General features: G+C 38.2%; 1 protein-coding gene across 2 annotated transcripts in view; it reads right to left on the minus strand.

Moving 5' to 3' along the window:
• The window catches only part of LOC149781321 (selenocysteine lyase-like), a 49,590-nt gene that overhangs the window by 28,213 nt on the left and 4,685 nt on the right, over window positions 1–16,692 (minus strand). Inside the window, exons 1-2 of one of the 2 annotated variants that reach the window (XM_089935416.1) lie at window positions 5,649–5,860; window positions 1,401–1,508 (exon numbers count right to left, since the gene is read on the minus strand). In XM_089935416.1, coding sequence (XP_089791542.1) covers window positions 1,401–1,408 — 8 coding nt within the window. In that variant the 5' untranslated portion in view covers window positions 1,409–1,508; window positions 5,649–5,860. Of the gene's footprint in view, window positions 1–1,400; window positions 1,509–5,648; window positions 5,861–16,692 lie in introns of those variants that run through there. The other variant, XM_089935417.1, reaches the window with a different exon arrangement.

The raw sequence follows: 16,692 nt of genomic DNA on the forward strand, positions 1-16,692 counted from the left end.
AGCTACTGCAAGCTGATGCATTGGAACTATGAAGAGATAACTGACATTCAGCATGGGAGTACAAAAACAGTATGTACGTGCTTTAATCAGTGCATTGGCCATTGCTGCTGGAGGTAGTATAATGAATTACCTTTAAAATGCATGCAGACAAAACATTTCGTAATTATTACACGTGTTCATGTTATTCACTTTTTAAATAGCAGCTTAAGGGCAATATATTTCCATACAATTGGTCAGTTCCTAATAGGTTTTATGTAAAACATGAACTTGATGGGGTTTTACTAAAGATTTAAGATGCAATATCAGAACTGATGGAATTTATTTTCTAACATTTTAGCACCAACATAGAAAATATCCAACCGATGTTGTGATTGTTTGATAAGAAAGACACCTAACAACCAATCTTTCTTCTTACCACATTGAACAGTAAGATTTGTATATTAAAATTAGTCATTGATTCATTGGTGATGTGTGTGGACAGCAGTTTTTCTTTTTCACTATCGATTATCCAAATAATAACCAAAGACCCGACACACTGGAATTGACAGAATTTTGTTACATCCTTGTTTTGCAGTCTAATTTAGGTCATTTCAATTTTGATGTACCTGGAAACGTCAATAGCAAGAATTTTTCTTTCCCATTTGGTAATGAGAAGCAGACACTGTTCACAATTTCTCTAATCCAACTAATGTAAACTGGGTCATTTTTAACCATTTTCTGTTGTTCTTATAGAATATTTACATACCAGTCACTGATATCAAACCAACTGATACTTCATCATTCTATGGACTGGAGACAGTAAGTACAAGTTACATCTTGGTTGTCTGATTCTTACTTTTTTAATATGCCCCCTTATTGGCTGCATGTCAAAACTACTTCCTTTGTTGTAATTTTATATAAAAAATCTAAAATGACTTATGTGCAGCTCACATATGTGCATGCACATGCAACTCACCAAGACATCACAATTACTTTCTCTTTACACCATAACCTCAGGAATCCATCTAATTGCATAAATTTAGCCTCACCTGTATCCCTTTTTTAAATCTGTCAATTGACAGGAAATTTTTTTGTATATCATACTGTTATAAATGGACAGCATATAGAGGTCATAAAATGAACAGTACTGGACATAAACAATGAAACCTAGCTATTTTGCAAGGTTGCTGCCAAGATTTCATTAGTTTCTGAGATACATCCTTTACCACCCAGATCCCCCACATTCTGATATGTCAAGGTACCTCCCCCTCATCAAATATCATAAATCTTGGAACAGCTGCCAGAACACCAATGGGCCATTCTGAAGAGTAGCCCAGAACCAGGTTTGTTGGTCCTGTGCTCTCTTGGGGAGGTACAAAAATAGAAGAATCAAGCTACAAATAGTGACTATCACTACTTACTTTTCCATCTCCTTCTTTTTAACACAATTTGTTTGTGGCACAAAGACTGTGAGCAATATATGGGTATTATTCGTGACAATGGGTACTAATTCCTCACTGTTTTTAAATCTGAAAAGAGTACAAATATTATTTTTATCTTTAAAAAAACATTTATGTCGCAATTCCATACCAAATAAGACAATCCACATAATAAAAAAATAGATGAATTACCTTAGCGGCATGAAACTAAAATCAGCCTTCCATAAAAGCATATCCAATTTCATTTATCACTGAATTTAAATTATGTAAACAATTTTGTCACAGTGTCATAACAAGTCTAAAAATTACAAAATTAATTTTTAAAAAGATCCAAAATTGCACAATGGACAGAAATCCAACATAATGAAAAATAATTAATCTATATCGTACCGATATTGTCTAAAATTTCATGGTTTTTAGTTTTATCATTTATATTCTATTGCACTCAAATGAATTCAAGAGTCAGACTAACAGATGGATAAGCAGCAGCAAAACAATTTGCATCCTACTGCTATCATACTGGGGTCATAAAAAACATCATATACCAGGTACATCGAGTAGGATCACTGTATCCATGCATTAGATCTGAATTTCACACGAATCAGGAATTGGTACTAGCATCGTCCATCCACTAACAACCACTCGACTAGTAGAAGGACATTAGATTTGTTAATTTCATTTGATTCAGATGCCTCTCTTCATCATGACAACTACATAAACATACATTAAGCAGGATGAAAGTTTCCAATCTATAGTAAAGTTAACTATTAATCTGAAAAGATGCATCAAAAGATGTCTTCTAATGACTATTCTTGGAATCATACACATGGTATGTCTGAAGTGATGAAGTCTAGTGTGTGTTGGACCCATGTCCAAGCAAGCAAAGTAGTCTAATTTAAGTTAACTTTAGGTACAAGGATGACTTTAGGTCAGTTTATCCGTAAACTAGTTTTTATTTAAATTCTGAAAACCAGTCCTGAAAAGGGATCAAAGAGTTTAGTGGGCAAAGAAGCAAAGAAGATATCAAGAGTAACTAAGGAGAAAAAATTCCAAAACTGCTATCTATACAAGCAGCCATGAACAAGTTCTTCAATTATTAAATAACATTATCTAGACATATAGGCCCATGAAATACTTATTAGTCACTCTATATTTATCCATATTAGAGCACAAGTCAATGATGGTTTTGTTGTATCCATGACTACCACATTAACATGTGCTCTCTGCTTGATGAATCTGGATTTGTCCAGATTGCTGCGACAATGACAGGGATCTGGTAGTTCTTCTCAAAATAAATATGTTGAGAATCACATGTCCTTTCTTTCTTTACAAAAATTGGACAGTCCAAAAGATTTACACTTGATTTTGAATCAACTCCCAAAACATGCACTTGTAAAGTTCAGGTCACTTATCAATTCACTGTGAGTGTCTGCCTCAGATGCGGGTGGTTGCAGGTTCGAACCCCTGCCAAGTCATAACAAAGACTTATAAAAATGGTATTAGCAGCTGCCTCACTTGGTGCTCAGCATTAGGAGGTTAGCATTAGGACTGCTCAGCTGGTGTCAAGATAATGTGACTGGGTGCAACATGATGCTACATGTCTGCAGCATGATGCCCAAGTGATAGACATTACCATAAACTGTCACACTGCAGACATCATAGCAATAAGACTGACAATTTGTTACAGCAACATCAAAAATCCAAATCACACACACACACATGCACTCAAATTGGTTGAGACATGTTTGCAAGTGCATTTTCTAGCTGTTTAAGGAAGCAATAATAAAATAAAAAAAATTAATATATTGTTCTAAGTATTTGTACCTATTTGTAATTGCAATAATGTAATCCTGTCAGTTATTATAATGTATAGTTTATACTGTGCTCTTCTAAAAATGCATTGCACAATATATCTCCGTTCATAACACATTTCCAAGTATGAATACTGTTCTATATATCTAGCCCATTTTGGCTTTGCTCCCACTTCTCCCTGTTCAGCTCACTTCTCCCTATTCTGTCCAAAAGGAGAAGTTACTTCTCCCTAAAATACTAAAATACAAATCAAGCTTGACCCCTGTGTCTAAAGTGCAAGTCACCAGTCACCTCTAAGTACTGTCAGTAAACAAAACTAAGAAATATTACTGTTAACTAGTTTGAATCCAAAAACAGAGCAATGTTTTAAAAACTTACTTAAATAACACGTTACAGTAAATGAGATAAATGATTTCTTTTTCCAAATCTTCAATTAAAAAATTAAAAGTTTTATCTCTTTTGTTTATTTTATGGCATCATCGTTTTTAAGTATATATATGTTACCTGGGTATTTAGTGCAAGATATTTGCCAATAAGCTAACACATGTGTTTTCATTCTTAAAATATCTTCTGGATCATAAAGAAATTAAACTCTTTCTGAATAGCCAGAAAATAATCATGTTTGCTGTGTATGAGTAATAAAGCCAAACAGAAGCTAATCAAGTACTGTGGGTTTTTTTAAATGTGTATATGAATCTTGGGAGGGGGGGTCAGGAAATTAAGTTTTAAGTTGGGATTGTGATTCAAAATATTTTTACCTAAATAACCTAGGGGAATGATGATAAATTAAGAAAGAAAAAATATCAACATATAAAAATGACCAAGAATTTGGAACTAGAACTTTTTAGTGGTTTTGAACAATATCATAGATGATAACATTGTGAACATGCCAAAATCAAACATAAAGTCATACTTTGGGAATTCTACCTAGTGAAAGTCTCCAAGGTACAAAGTTTCTTATCAGTTGTTAAATTTCTTATTTTTTTAATTTTATAAAAACATCATCCCCAGTAACCCTACATCAATTCATCAATGTGGATGATCATCGATAATGTTCTTCTATTTCTGATTTATTGTTGCTCTTTGAACCCCTACAGTTTAAGGCAACTGTAAATTCGAATTTAAAGCAATACAAGTTTTATATTTGATGATTTAATTTGTGTTTGATTTGATTTGATTGTTTGTGGGTTTTGGAATCTTTTTATTTTCTTTACATGAAAATGTAATGTAATTTTGTTTACAAGGAATTTGATATTTTCCACAAAATTAAGTTTGACCTGAATCTTTCCATAAATACCTAATAATAGAAACAGTTGTTTCTATTTTTGACTTAATTCCTGACCTTGATTGAGGGTCAAGTAAACAACTTTTTCTCAGAATAAAATGATTGGTTCTTATCAAAAACATACTGGGGCTAGTGATTTTTATATGTAAACATGATCACGTGATCCTTTATTTCTCAATTAGGAATTTCCAAAATTGTGAAATACTTAGTATAAATCATGATGTTTAGAGAGAGAGAGAGAGAGATCTAAGAGTTTTGGGGCTTTGAAACACTTGATGTCAAGTTGTTTTCTTCTGATGTGACCAGTATTGAATTTTTGAGTTTTAATATTTTGTGCTCATACAGAATTCTTGAAAAAAGACAGTTCTTATAAAATGTTATTTGAATGTCCAAAACCAGAGGATTAATTATTGTGTTTCTACAAGGAATTGTAGATTTCAACACAGTACAGGTTACAGCATGTCATCGCCTTCCATCTTTGGATTCTTCAGAGGTCTCGAACATGGAATCATTACGACATTGCATTATTAGGACTTTTAAATTGTATTCATGGATTATTCTTGGACTACTTATGGATTTGATTCTTGAAACCTTATCTTGTTGGGGTTTTTTTCTTTTGTACAATATTTTTTTCCAGGGAAATAAATTATTTATTATATTTTTCAAAGCTTGATATTTTCATTCTTTCTTGTGTTAGTGATTGTTTGTGCCTAAACACGTAAAAAAAACAAAGTCTTGTTAGGGGTGCAAGGGTCACTTTTCATGCACAATTTTAATGTTGCATGTTCACAGCCCAATATAAAACTTCATGCAAAAACACAACAAACCAAAAAAAAAATAAAATACACGAATGAGGTTAAAAGGTCCATCTTTTTGGACAGAGTCAAACAAGAATATCATTCACTTGACCTGCCAACTCAAATGAAGTTCATAGAATGAGCAGTTTATGCACTCCAACCCCAAATGTATACATGCATTTTGCACGTCCCACTGCCATTTTGACAACACGTAATGCCCACGGTGCAAACGCAAGCCCTTCCCTGGGCGATCATTTTTAAAACAATGTGTACTTAATAGCTTGATAAAATTCAAAACAGTTGGCATCCACTCTGATCTTATGATCTTCCACTCGCCTTGAACCTATGTGTCTACTGCTAATGATGGCTAGCTCTGCTTCCTAACCGACCACTGGTACTGCACTGACCAGATACTGTGAAGTGACCATGGGAGGGTACATGCCTCACATAAATTTCAAGAACGACAGCCTGACAACCTAATTCACAAATTTATCCAAAGCATGGCAATATCGCTAAAGGACACAAGGTACTAATTATACGGAAGAACTGTGAACCAGTCTAGAAATGGGTGAAATAATAGAGTATTTACGGATTTGGTGGTCCATAATTGGTTAATAATGAAAATTAAAATTTTAGGAAAAATATCTTTTGAGAGCTTTTCCTATATGTAATGTAAAAAGAAATATAGATAAATTTCTACTGATGCAATTTTAGCATTTTTCCAGGCTTGACTCAGGAGTACTCAATAATGAAAGTAGCAGCTGATTCATTTGGTGCAGAATCAATAACACGTGTTTCATGCACATGTATGTAAACAAAATTCCGCGGGTCATATGGTGTTCTCCACACATAAGCTTTCACCAAGGTTAGATGTGCATGGGGAATTATAGGTCTCATTATCAGCACCCAGAAATTTTAAATTATTGAATTTTGAATATGATGGTGTTTCCATATGTTTACTATTGGTAGTACCGTGTGTCCTAAATTTCCTGTGGCGCTAGATGTTTGATCTGACTATGATCTCCATCACATAGACGCTTGGGATCTATGATATTTTTGAAAGCCGTACTGGAGATAGGGCAAAAAAAAAGTTTGTAAAGTATTTATGTTGTTGTTGTAGGTTTTAACGCATTTTTCAGCACAAGATATGCTATACATGGCAGCCAGTATAAATGGTGGAGGAAGAACCCGGGAAAACCCCGGGAAGAACCACCGACCCACGAGAAGCTACTGGCAGGCTTTCTCAGGTACCAACGTTAGCCGAGGCTGAGACTCGAACTCACGCAGACAGAGGTGAGATGGCAGTGATCCGTAATGGCGAGCGCTTTAGACCACTCGGACACTCGGGGCCCAAAGTATTTATGTATAGCACAATCAAATAAATATACCAACAAATGTATGCAGCGAATACAAGTTGTTTTCTTTAACATAATAAACGTCAAGAACACGAGTCCGTTACTCTATAAAATTACCGTTTTTACCCCATTATTTAGAAGTGGAAATGATGGCAATTATTCACAGTAGATTTTCCAACATCAAAATATACGTCTAAATTATTCCTTTCTTTAATACAATCACATTCTTGCATATTCATGATATTTCCTTTTCTTCAAAATTGCATGAAAAATATTGCGATTAATAAAAGTTCTTATAAAAAAAAAAGCTCATTATAATATGCACATTCTTGGATATTAGTGAGGTTTATTCCAATATATCCCAGTGGTTTTCTTTATCTGTAACTGATTTACGGAAGAAATTACATGATTAGTAATGCCAGCAAGGTTTATTCCAAGTAAATATAGATGTATTGATATTTCATAACAAATTTGGTAAATATAAAGTATAAAAGACCCATAAATTAAAAATTATTTCATTTTTTATTACTATTTTTTAAAATAAATATTCCTTTTTTACATTAAATTATAGGGGCCCCGAGTGGCCGAGTGGTCTAAAGCGCTCTTCGTTACGGATCACTGCCATCTCACCTCTGTCTGCGGCGGTTCGAGTCTAAGATTCAGCCAATGTGGTCATGTGAGAAAGCCTGCCAGTAGCTTCTCGTGGGTCGGTGGTTCTTTCCGGGGTTTTCCGGGTTCTTCCTCCACCATTAATACTGGCCGCCATGTATAGCCTATCGTGCTGAAAAATGGCGTTAAACCCCACAACAACAACAACAACATTAAATTATATACATAATGACTATGTTAAATTGAACATTTAAAGTTAATAAAACAACACTTCATTTTGTGTAGTTACAAACATATTAAGACTAGTGGATGTACAAGAATATTGTTTTTAAAAAAATAAAGCATATAAATATTATGAACACGGAGAATTTCTGCTCTATAATGTTACACACAATAATACCATTATTTCGTGCAAAGCGTGATACATGTTCCGGCATTACTTCCTCAATGAACAAAAAAAAATGTGATAATACAGTTTATAAGCATGTGAAAATAAGGTAATGACTAAAATAAATAGGGAAATACATATATTATGGACTTGCATTCGAGACGTTATTGGTATGACTTCATTGTGGCCAGTTTATATAAGACATTTATTATGGACTCATGAACTTGACCATTTCCAACGAACTTTCGTTTGTACATTGTCTACGTGAACGGATTAAACCCTAAAGTATTCTTTTGAGTGAGTCCGGCTGCTAAATCTCTGTGATGACGCATATGCGAATAATAATTCTCAAGCATTTTTTGGATTATTTCCATATAGAAAGTATGCATTATGTTAAGGACACTTTCTACTGGACGATACGAGTACATGGACGTCATATGCAAAAAAATGAAAGAAATTAAGGTATTGTTTTACGTATATTAATTATTTTAAACGTTCCTTGCAAATCCATATAATGTTATTAATGCATAGGTGATTTTCTCCCACGGGCTATTTAGCGATTACCTATATAGACGCCAAATTTACCCCTCCTAGTACAATACTCCTACTACATTCTTCCAAACTCTTACAATCTTTACCTCCCAAAATACCAAGCCCCATTTGTTAAATAGACTATCCCCCACCCGGTGGCCTAGTGGTTAGAGCGTCCGCCTCGGAAACGGGAGGTCATGGGTTCGAACCCAGGTCGATTCATACCAAAGACTTACAAAAATGGTACTAACAGCTGCCTCGCTTGGAGCTCAGCTTTAAGAGGTTAGTGTTAGGACTGGTCGGCCTGGTGTCAGAATAATGTGACTGGGTGGGACATCATGCTACATGTTTGCGGCATGATGCCCCAGTGCTAGATATCGCTATAAACTGTCACACAGCAGACATCAGTAGTATATGGGGCCACCCTAGCGACAATGGGAATTAGCATTACAAAACCCCTTGGGCCACTCTAGCGACAAGGGAAATTTAACATGGAGAAAAACCCTGGGTCACTCTAGCAACAAGGGGAATTGAACATGGAAATTGAACATGGGAATGTCACCTGGGGATCAGTGGGAATTAAACATTGGTAACGTCATAGGTTTATAGGGTCAAAACCTTTTATAGGGTGAAATGTATTTGTAGGGACAAAGGGTTGATAGGGACAAACATAGACATACAGAAACAAGCAAATACACATTGAAACACACAGAAAAGAGGACAGAAATATTCTAAAGAAAGACTCACAGATAGAATAGAGACTCGATAAAGAAAAGTCTGTTGTATGGGTTCAAAACATTTATTCAAGTACATATATACATGGGCTCTCTGGCCTGTGCTTTGGTCTAAGCACTATCCATTAAATACATAAACATTTGAACATAAAAGAAACATATTTACGAGTTGTTTAGTTATTGACTCTAGTAAAGTAATGTTTAAAATTAACGTTCACTCCTTTCTAAAATCACTTCATATGCAACGAATTTACATTAAATGTTCGTTTATAAGAAAAAGTTAAAACAAAACAAGTAACAAACAATCAAATAAGAGAAAGTTCGTGTTTGTCTCTCTATCCGTTACACACGTTGTTTAAAATCTGGTCAGCTACCACTTGTGTCCCAGCATAGATGTTTCCGATCTCGTATTCCCTGTCAGACGTAAATCTGCTGTTACGTCCATCGTGCTAGGTACACTTATCGGTAAGCAGATCAAGAGATCGTCTTCTTCCCATGGAGGTACAACATATGCCATATGAATAGTCACTTTTCCATCGGTGATGTCAAATTTTTCTCTCACCGACCGCACGTCTTCAATAGCCCTCAAAAGTTTGGAAGAAGTTATTTCTGCAGGTGTGCTAAATCCGAGACATACAGGCGAGTTCAAACTGTTGTGATACATAGATAGGCTCAAACGACCTTCATCTTTGACTTGGCAATGACATTTGAATTCCTCTAACAGTGAGTCAAGTAGATCCGTAATGAAACCTGATACTTCCTCGGCTGGAACGTCAGACGCGAAGTCTTTAAATTACACCGTGTAGGTGTAAGTTGTCGTTCTAAATTTTCTCGAGGTCGCTGTCTGGGTCATTTGGATGCTAAAATACTCCTTTAGGTCTATTGAATCCTTTCCCTTCTTGAACGCACTTTGCTGTGACGGTATGGTGGTGAAAGAGGTCAATGATGTTTGTTCCTTCTCTTTTTTCTTCTGCGTAGAGTTATTCATCTTTCTCGCAATGAAGTGTTGTTCTTGGAAGTCGTCCCTTTTTATACTGGGTGATATCAGCATGTCCATAAGGTAAAGTTTTGTGGTCTGGAAGTTTCACTGGTTGCACGTAGTTTGTCATGGCATTAGTACATAACAACTAAGATGTGGTATTGCATTGGTGATGTGATCGTGAGGCATAGAATCACACTAGAGTTTCTCGTTGGACTTGAGTCTTACGCTCTATACTTGCTGTTTGAAAGGATTCATTTTTGTCGATTGGTCTTGGTAGTGACAATGAACTATTGGTCTTGGACGTTGTCCCTTTTTATATGCTGACCAATATCGATGTGACCGTACGGCAACGTAAAGTGATTGGGAAGTCTCACTCGCTTCTGGTACACGATTTGATAGATTTTTTCCAGGGGTCGACTGACGATGTGGTGAGTGGGTAAACGTACAATCTTGTTCGGTTGGTGAGTGGTCACTTTAAAGTTTCCATCCTCTCCCGATTGCAAGGCTTCTTTCAATACCCCAAAGTTGACCACTCGACTGGTACGATAATTCAGAGTCAGTCCTTTCACTTTGCACTCCGTGTGCACTTCTCCTTGTTTGTCCCGGTATTGGTAGCCGTAATTTTTAGGACCGCCACTCGCGAAACTTAGAATCTTGTCGTCGGGGTGTTCGTCTGCCCAGGCTCCTAAACGGTTTTCTTCGATGTTAGGGTGTTGCTGACCCGGTCGATCGATGTAGATGCAACTGTCCGTGTCAAAGTACAGGACGCGTTCCCCTAACAGTTCTAAAGCTTCGTACAATTTTAAGCGAGCATGAGCTGTCACGTAAGCCGCAATGATGACATTTCCAAAAGGGTCGTCTTGTACAAAGTCCAGATCTTCTTCGTAATTGACCAAGATCAAATTCTCTCGAACGACGTCCACGTGTTTCATGTATTTGGTTTTGTCGTGAATCATCTGGAAGTAGCGGGAAGGTTCTGTCAAATATTCCGTCTTGGGTAAACACGGTCGTTGTGCCATTTTACCCCACAAGCAATTTAACATCACTTTGGCAAACGATCGCCTGCCTTCGTTTTTCTCGATGTGGTCTAACGAGATGCCTTCTTGTTCATAGTATTTCTCTTTGAATTGTATTTGGTCTTCGGGAGTGTGACACCAGGAAGGATAGCCGCTGGCTTCTTGTTTCAGTTTCAAAAAGGCATCCACGTAGTCAGCGAAAATGCCTTTCTGACTGGGATCAACCTTGTGGTATTGCTATGTCTTGGGAAAGTGGCAAATTTCGTACACTTCTAACAGTTGGTATCCCATGCCCAGAGCTTTGAACAATTCTACGCTGACCCAGGTTCCCGTCAAGGCACGTTCTTCCTGGGTGTGCTGACAAGGTTGGTCTTGGTTGCACGTTTCGACACAAGTACGGCACAATGGAAACATCAGTCTGCCTTGACAATGGTGAGGTAAGACGGGATGGTATAGGTTCGTGGGAGGCAAAACTTTACACTTGATCAAGCCTTCGTATTGTCGAATGTTTTTCAGGTCGATGTGTTCCGTTAACAATTGCGGGTGCCCTACAGGAAAGCGACAATATTTGCACACGTAGGGATACAGCGAACACACGTCCAAGTATTTGATTTCTTCTCCTTTCTCTTCGTCGGCTTGGTACAGCAAACAGGTGGCATTGGTCCTTCCTCCGTACAAACTATCCCTCGGGTCCAGCGGGTCCATGAACTGGTAACTTTCCACGAGGCGTTTAAACTCGGGATCGGTTTTCATACTGTGATCGTACTCGTGTTCCCACATTTCCACCACTTGGTATCCTTCCTGTTCCAACTTTAGGCGCCGCTGACAAGTGTCCTGGTACAAGTCTTTCATGGTTCGTTGTAAAAACTGATTTTTAGTGCTACGATCAGGGTAACAGACGGGACATCCGTGAAATAAGCAACCGTTAAACTCGTACACGATCTTGGGGTTTTCTAAGTCCCAGCCATCTACCGAATACGTTCCGATGGTCTTTTCACCCCCTCCGTTGCGGGCATGCTGAATCCATTTGTTTTCCTTGTCGCACAAGTAATGTAACCAACATAGGGCTTTGACCGAGTATTGACGTTTGACATAGTGGGTCGTTTGAGGGCTGATGACAGCCACGGTGTTTTCAGGCATGAATCGTTGTCGATACACTAAGGAACACGCTTTGGCAATGGCGCAAGCTTCTTTCAAAGGATCGACCCCTCCGTGTTCCATGAACAGTTCTCGAAATTTTCCACAGCAACGCCGTAAAATGTCCACGTCGGAACGACAATACTTTAGCATTTCTTCCTGAAAGTCGAAAGGGTCCGAGGCGTGAGCCTGGTACCAAGCGTAGAAAGCTTCTCGTTGTTCGGTACGCATGTTGTCGGGGTCGTAATAGTGAGCCTCAGGTAAATGGGGTAGAACGGCGTGTTGATTGACTTCCGTATTGAAAAAGTGTGGAAAGTACCCTTTAGCCATTTCTGTCATTCCAAACGTTTTAGGCATTCGACTCAAAGGCATGGCCAAATAGCTCATCGAATCTTTAAACTGTACTTGTCCCACTTGCATGAAAATGATTTTGGCTCCGTTCAAAGTCACTTTAGGACGTTCGGTGCCATGTTCCGTATAGTATCTGAGAAGAAACTGTCCATCGTATCCGGAGAAATTGTGAGCCATCACCGTGGCATGACGATGACAATCTCCGTAACGTTCGATGTCCTCTTGGCTCCACGTCTTGTCGATGGGGTCTAAGACCCATCGAGCGAAATCGGCTAGCGTATTCGGTCCCCGAAAGATTTTTTCACGTCCTCCAGGAATCTTGCTGCAGTGAGGGCAATGACTGAAGATAGGTTCTTGAATGCACTTCTCGCACGCTCGATGAGCCACGCAGAAATTAGGAATGTGAATGCCAGTCTCTTGCATGCATTCGAAATCGAAAAAGATGAAATTGCTTTTCTTCTTGTGACCATCCTCTTTCTCTGGTTGGGGTTGGTATTTTTGCACGTAGCATTGGTGTTTCAAGTCCACGATGTGATGACAAATGTGACTATTTTTTTTTCCTGAACATACGTGTGCCTTGGTACTATTGGTACGTATGCCTTGTCCACACGTAGGGCACAATCTCAGGAGTTGACAAGCACATTTCTGCTGTGAACCTTGCGTCTTCAGATGTTGTTGGTAACAGGCAGGGCTGACAAACGTGCGCAGACAAGCAGGACAATGCAATGGTTTTTGCCCTTCGCTCAGACAGGGTGGAGAGGCCAAACATCCTCGGCATTTCGATCCACAATGTTTGTGTTGCTCTCGATTATTATAACCACGGTCACATTTCTCACAGTAATATCTGTATCCCAGGAATCCGGGGATGGCGGTAATGGTATCGAAATGTTCATCGTGATAATAGACATGAATGTATTTTCCGTCCTTAAAGTCTTGGCCTCGAAACAACAGAGGTCCGCGCACTTCTTGAGGGTGCACTTTCAAGGTGTATCGTGGAGCTAGGGCATCTTGCAATTTTTGCATCTCAGGAATGCCACAGGGTGTGTCTTTGGACAGTCCGGCTTGTTGTAACAGGAGTTCTGCTTCATTTCGTTGTTTGGCTCGATCGGATCGTTGAATAGTTTTCCAGGTTCTTTTCCATTCTACCGTGTCGTTCTTGTTGGCATAGGTTCGTCCCACCACGATGGCACGGGCTAAACACATCTGGTCTTGAGGGTTGTTAATTCGGACGAGACTTGTTTTGGTGTTGCGAAGGTCGTCCACCAATAAGACCTTTTTGCGTCCAGTCCCTTGAGGAGGAGAGACGTGGGCCATTTTCAGTGTGGCTTTACCATCGGTGATGTCAAACTGATCATTAGATTGTTGTACGTGTTGAATCTTGTCCATGACTTTGGAAGGGGTTAGTTCTGCGGGTCTGCTAAACTCGATCCAAACAGGGGATTTCAAGCTGTCGTGATCTATGGATAGTGTCAAGAAATCGTCTTCTTTGGGTTGACATTGTCGCTTTAGTGTGGTGAGCAAAGAATCCCACATCTCGGTGATAAACCCTTCTGCTTTCTCCAATGGTACGTCGGACTTGAAATCTTTAAACTTCACCGTGTAGGTGTAAGTCGTGGTTCTAAATTTTCTAGAGGGTCGCTTTTCCATCTCTTGAATGTGATAGTACTTTTCAGGGTTAACTGGTGGACTTTGGTTTGGAGTGGGCTCTCTATGTCTGGTCGCAGACGTGGAAGGTGTTGGTTCAGGTTTGCTCATGTCTTCGTTTTGAGCGAACACTTCTTTTCGTGTGTGAGGCGATACGTCACTTCGCTGCCTCTTACGTTCTTCTTCTCTCTCACTGAAATCGTGCGATCGTTTCATCTCGATTGCTGATTCAGAAATGATTTAACCAAGTTCATTCTCTCCATATATACCCTCTCTACCTCTTGTTGTCACAATGACTTGGTATATTTCACAAGGGCAAGTGAAAGCCAAGCATATAGGAGCCCAACGACAGTGGTGCGTCTTAAACACCTCATGCATCTTGATGACCCTTCGATTCAAACCCTACCACGAAAGAAACAAGTTGCAAGAAAAAAACCCAGACAGTTGGTGTCTTCAAGAGAGCTAGAGACGCCGGCACTGTGTCGCTTGGACACGTACGTACTCCAGAAAACTACGCCACTCGACAACGTTGTCTCCTTCTCTCAGTCACTTCTACTTTGTCGCTGAATACATTCTACCAACCCTGTTTTAACACACGTTTCTTCATCTGATATTTTTAAAAAATATACTAAACGCATTTTTAAAAGAACTACCCTTTTTCGACAGCAGTGACGGCGTCTCCTCCTGCTGTTACCACTGTTGCTGCACAAAGATGATCTTTCCTTAAGATCAAAATATGAGACAGAGCAAGTAAGTTGTGAAGTTGAGCGGAGGTGTCTAAACAACAACTGTCAAGCCCCTATGTTCCATTTCTGTTTGTGATAATAACTTATGATACTTCACATTTTCTAAAGTGGAAATCTTTACAAACCGTACAAAAGTTATATGACTTTGGCTTCTGACAGTTGTACAGACTCTTCACTTTATAAGTGTCACGAGAAAATAGTGTATCCAAGTTTTACCATTTTCCAAAACACCCACACACTTGCAACGTGACCAGAATCTGTACTTCTTTATTTGTGGATATCCAACAGACCCGTCCCAGCATATATAGCTGGTTAAGAACTGTAGGAATATCGCCTCATTTTTTTCAGAAATATCAAAGCTTTTATGTGTATCTTCCCTGTTCCACCCTTTATTAGTGCTTAGGTATATTCCCTAAAAAACACAAACAATTTGGAACAAAATTAAATTTTGAATTAAGGTTTCTCTCTGTTTATACATTTTTTTTTCAAGTTGTTGGTACATGGTATATGACATCCAAATACTTTCTCAAACTGAGAGGCATTTCTACACATGTCATTGCCTTTGTTAAATTCGGTTTTGTTGGTTAGTCATCGTTAATCTTTAATTCTATTTTTATGATGTATTTCTTTTTTGCTAGAAGATTTAATTTATTTATGTTGTTTAGTCTGTTGCTGCAGAAAAGAAAATGCATGTATCTATAGCAAAGTGTTTAAGTTTGTTCAGTTTCTTATTTCAAGCTCTACAAAAGGTACCAAGTTTGTCTTGCAAGGGGATTGAAACTTTAAGTTACGCGGACGTGAAGGAAAACATACCTTTGTTACTACAATTTGCTGTCTTTGTGTTCGTTCTAATCATGCTTGCCTTATATCTTTTTGTTTTAGGATCATATTTCTTCTGATGTAAATACATACATCAATGGATAGACAGCTTGGGTTATCATCCTTAAGGTTCACTGTACTTTTAGTTTCTTTACTTCATACAAACCCCAAAATCACTAGCTTGAAGGGAAAAAAATAACAAAAAACTGACACCTGGTACTGTAACACATCTGTCTCTGTTGATGTGAGTGTGCTTGACAAAATGTTTGAGTAAGATTAAAAATGTTTGTCAGTTTCAAAACTCGAACCAGTACTGTGGCCGTTTAATATTTCCATGTGGCAAGAAGAAATGGTACAATACGCAACAAAGGGATTGTACATTTACACTCCAATCTGTCTGCACTGCAATGGTAACAACGCTCTTGCGTTGACATTATTTTGCCACACTACCTAAGAAAAAACAATTCATCACTCATCATAAACGATTTCATTGGCTATACATATTTTCTTACCGCTTTCGCTTCGAATTGACTTCAGTACCTTTTCGCACAGTGACAAGATCGGACGTGTTTTTTGCTTTTTTTTTATTCTGCGGCTGGTCGTTACACTACTTGCTTTGAATTTACAACCAAACATTGTGTTACGCATTGTAAGTGACTTCATTGGGCCAACCGATATTTTACACTTCTGTCTCTATTCATGTGAGTGTGCTTGTCAAAATGTTTGAGTAAGATTAAAAATGTTTGTCAGTTTCAAAACGCGAACCAGTACTGTGGCCGTTCAGTATTTGATCTGGCAAGAAGAAATGATACAATACGCAACAAAGGGTTTGTACGTTTACACTCTCCAATCTGTCTGCACTGCAATGGTAACAACGCTCTTGCGTTGGCATTATTTTGCCATACTACCTAAGAAAAAAACAATGCATCACTCATCATAAACGATTTCATTGGCTATACTTATTTTCTTACCGCTTTGGCTCCGAATTGACTTCAGTACCGTTTCGCACAGTGACAAGATCGGACGTGTTTTTTTTTTTTTTTATTCTGCGGCTGGTCGTTACTCTAC

This window comes from Sinohyriopsis cumingii, chromosome 15 (assembly GCF_028554795.1).
Source record: "Sinohyriopsis cumingii isolate HCF-2022 chromosome 15, ASM2855479v2, whole genome shotgun sequence".
NCBI classification, from domain to species: Eukaryota; Metazoa; Mollusca; class Bivalvia; order Unionida; family Unionidae; genus Sinohyriopsis; species Sinohyriopsis cumingii.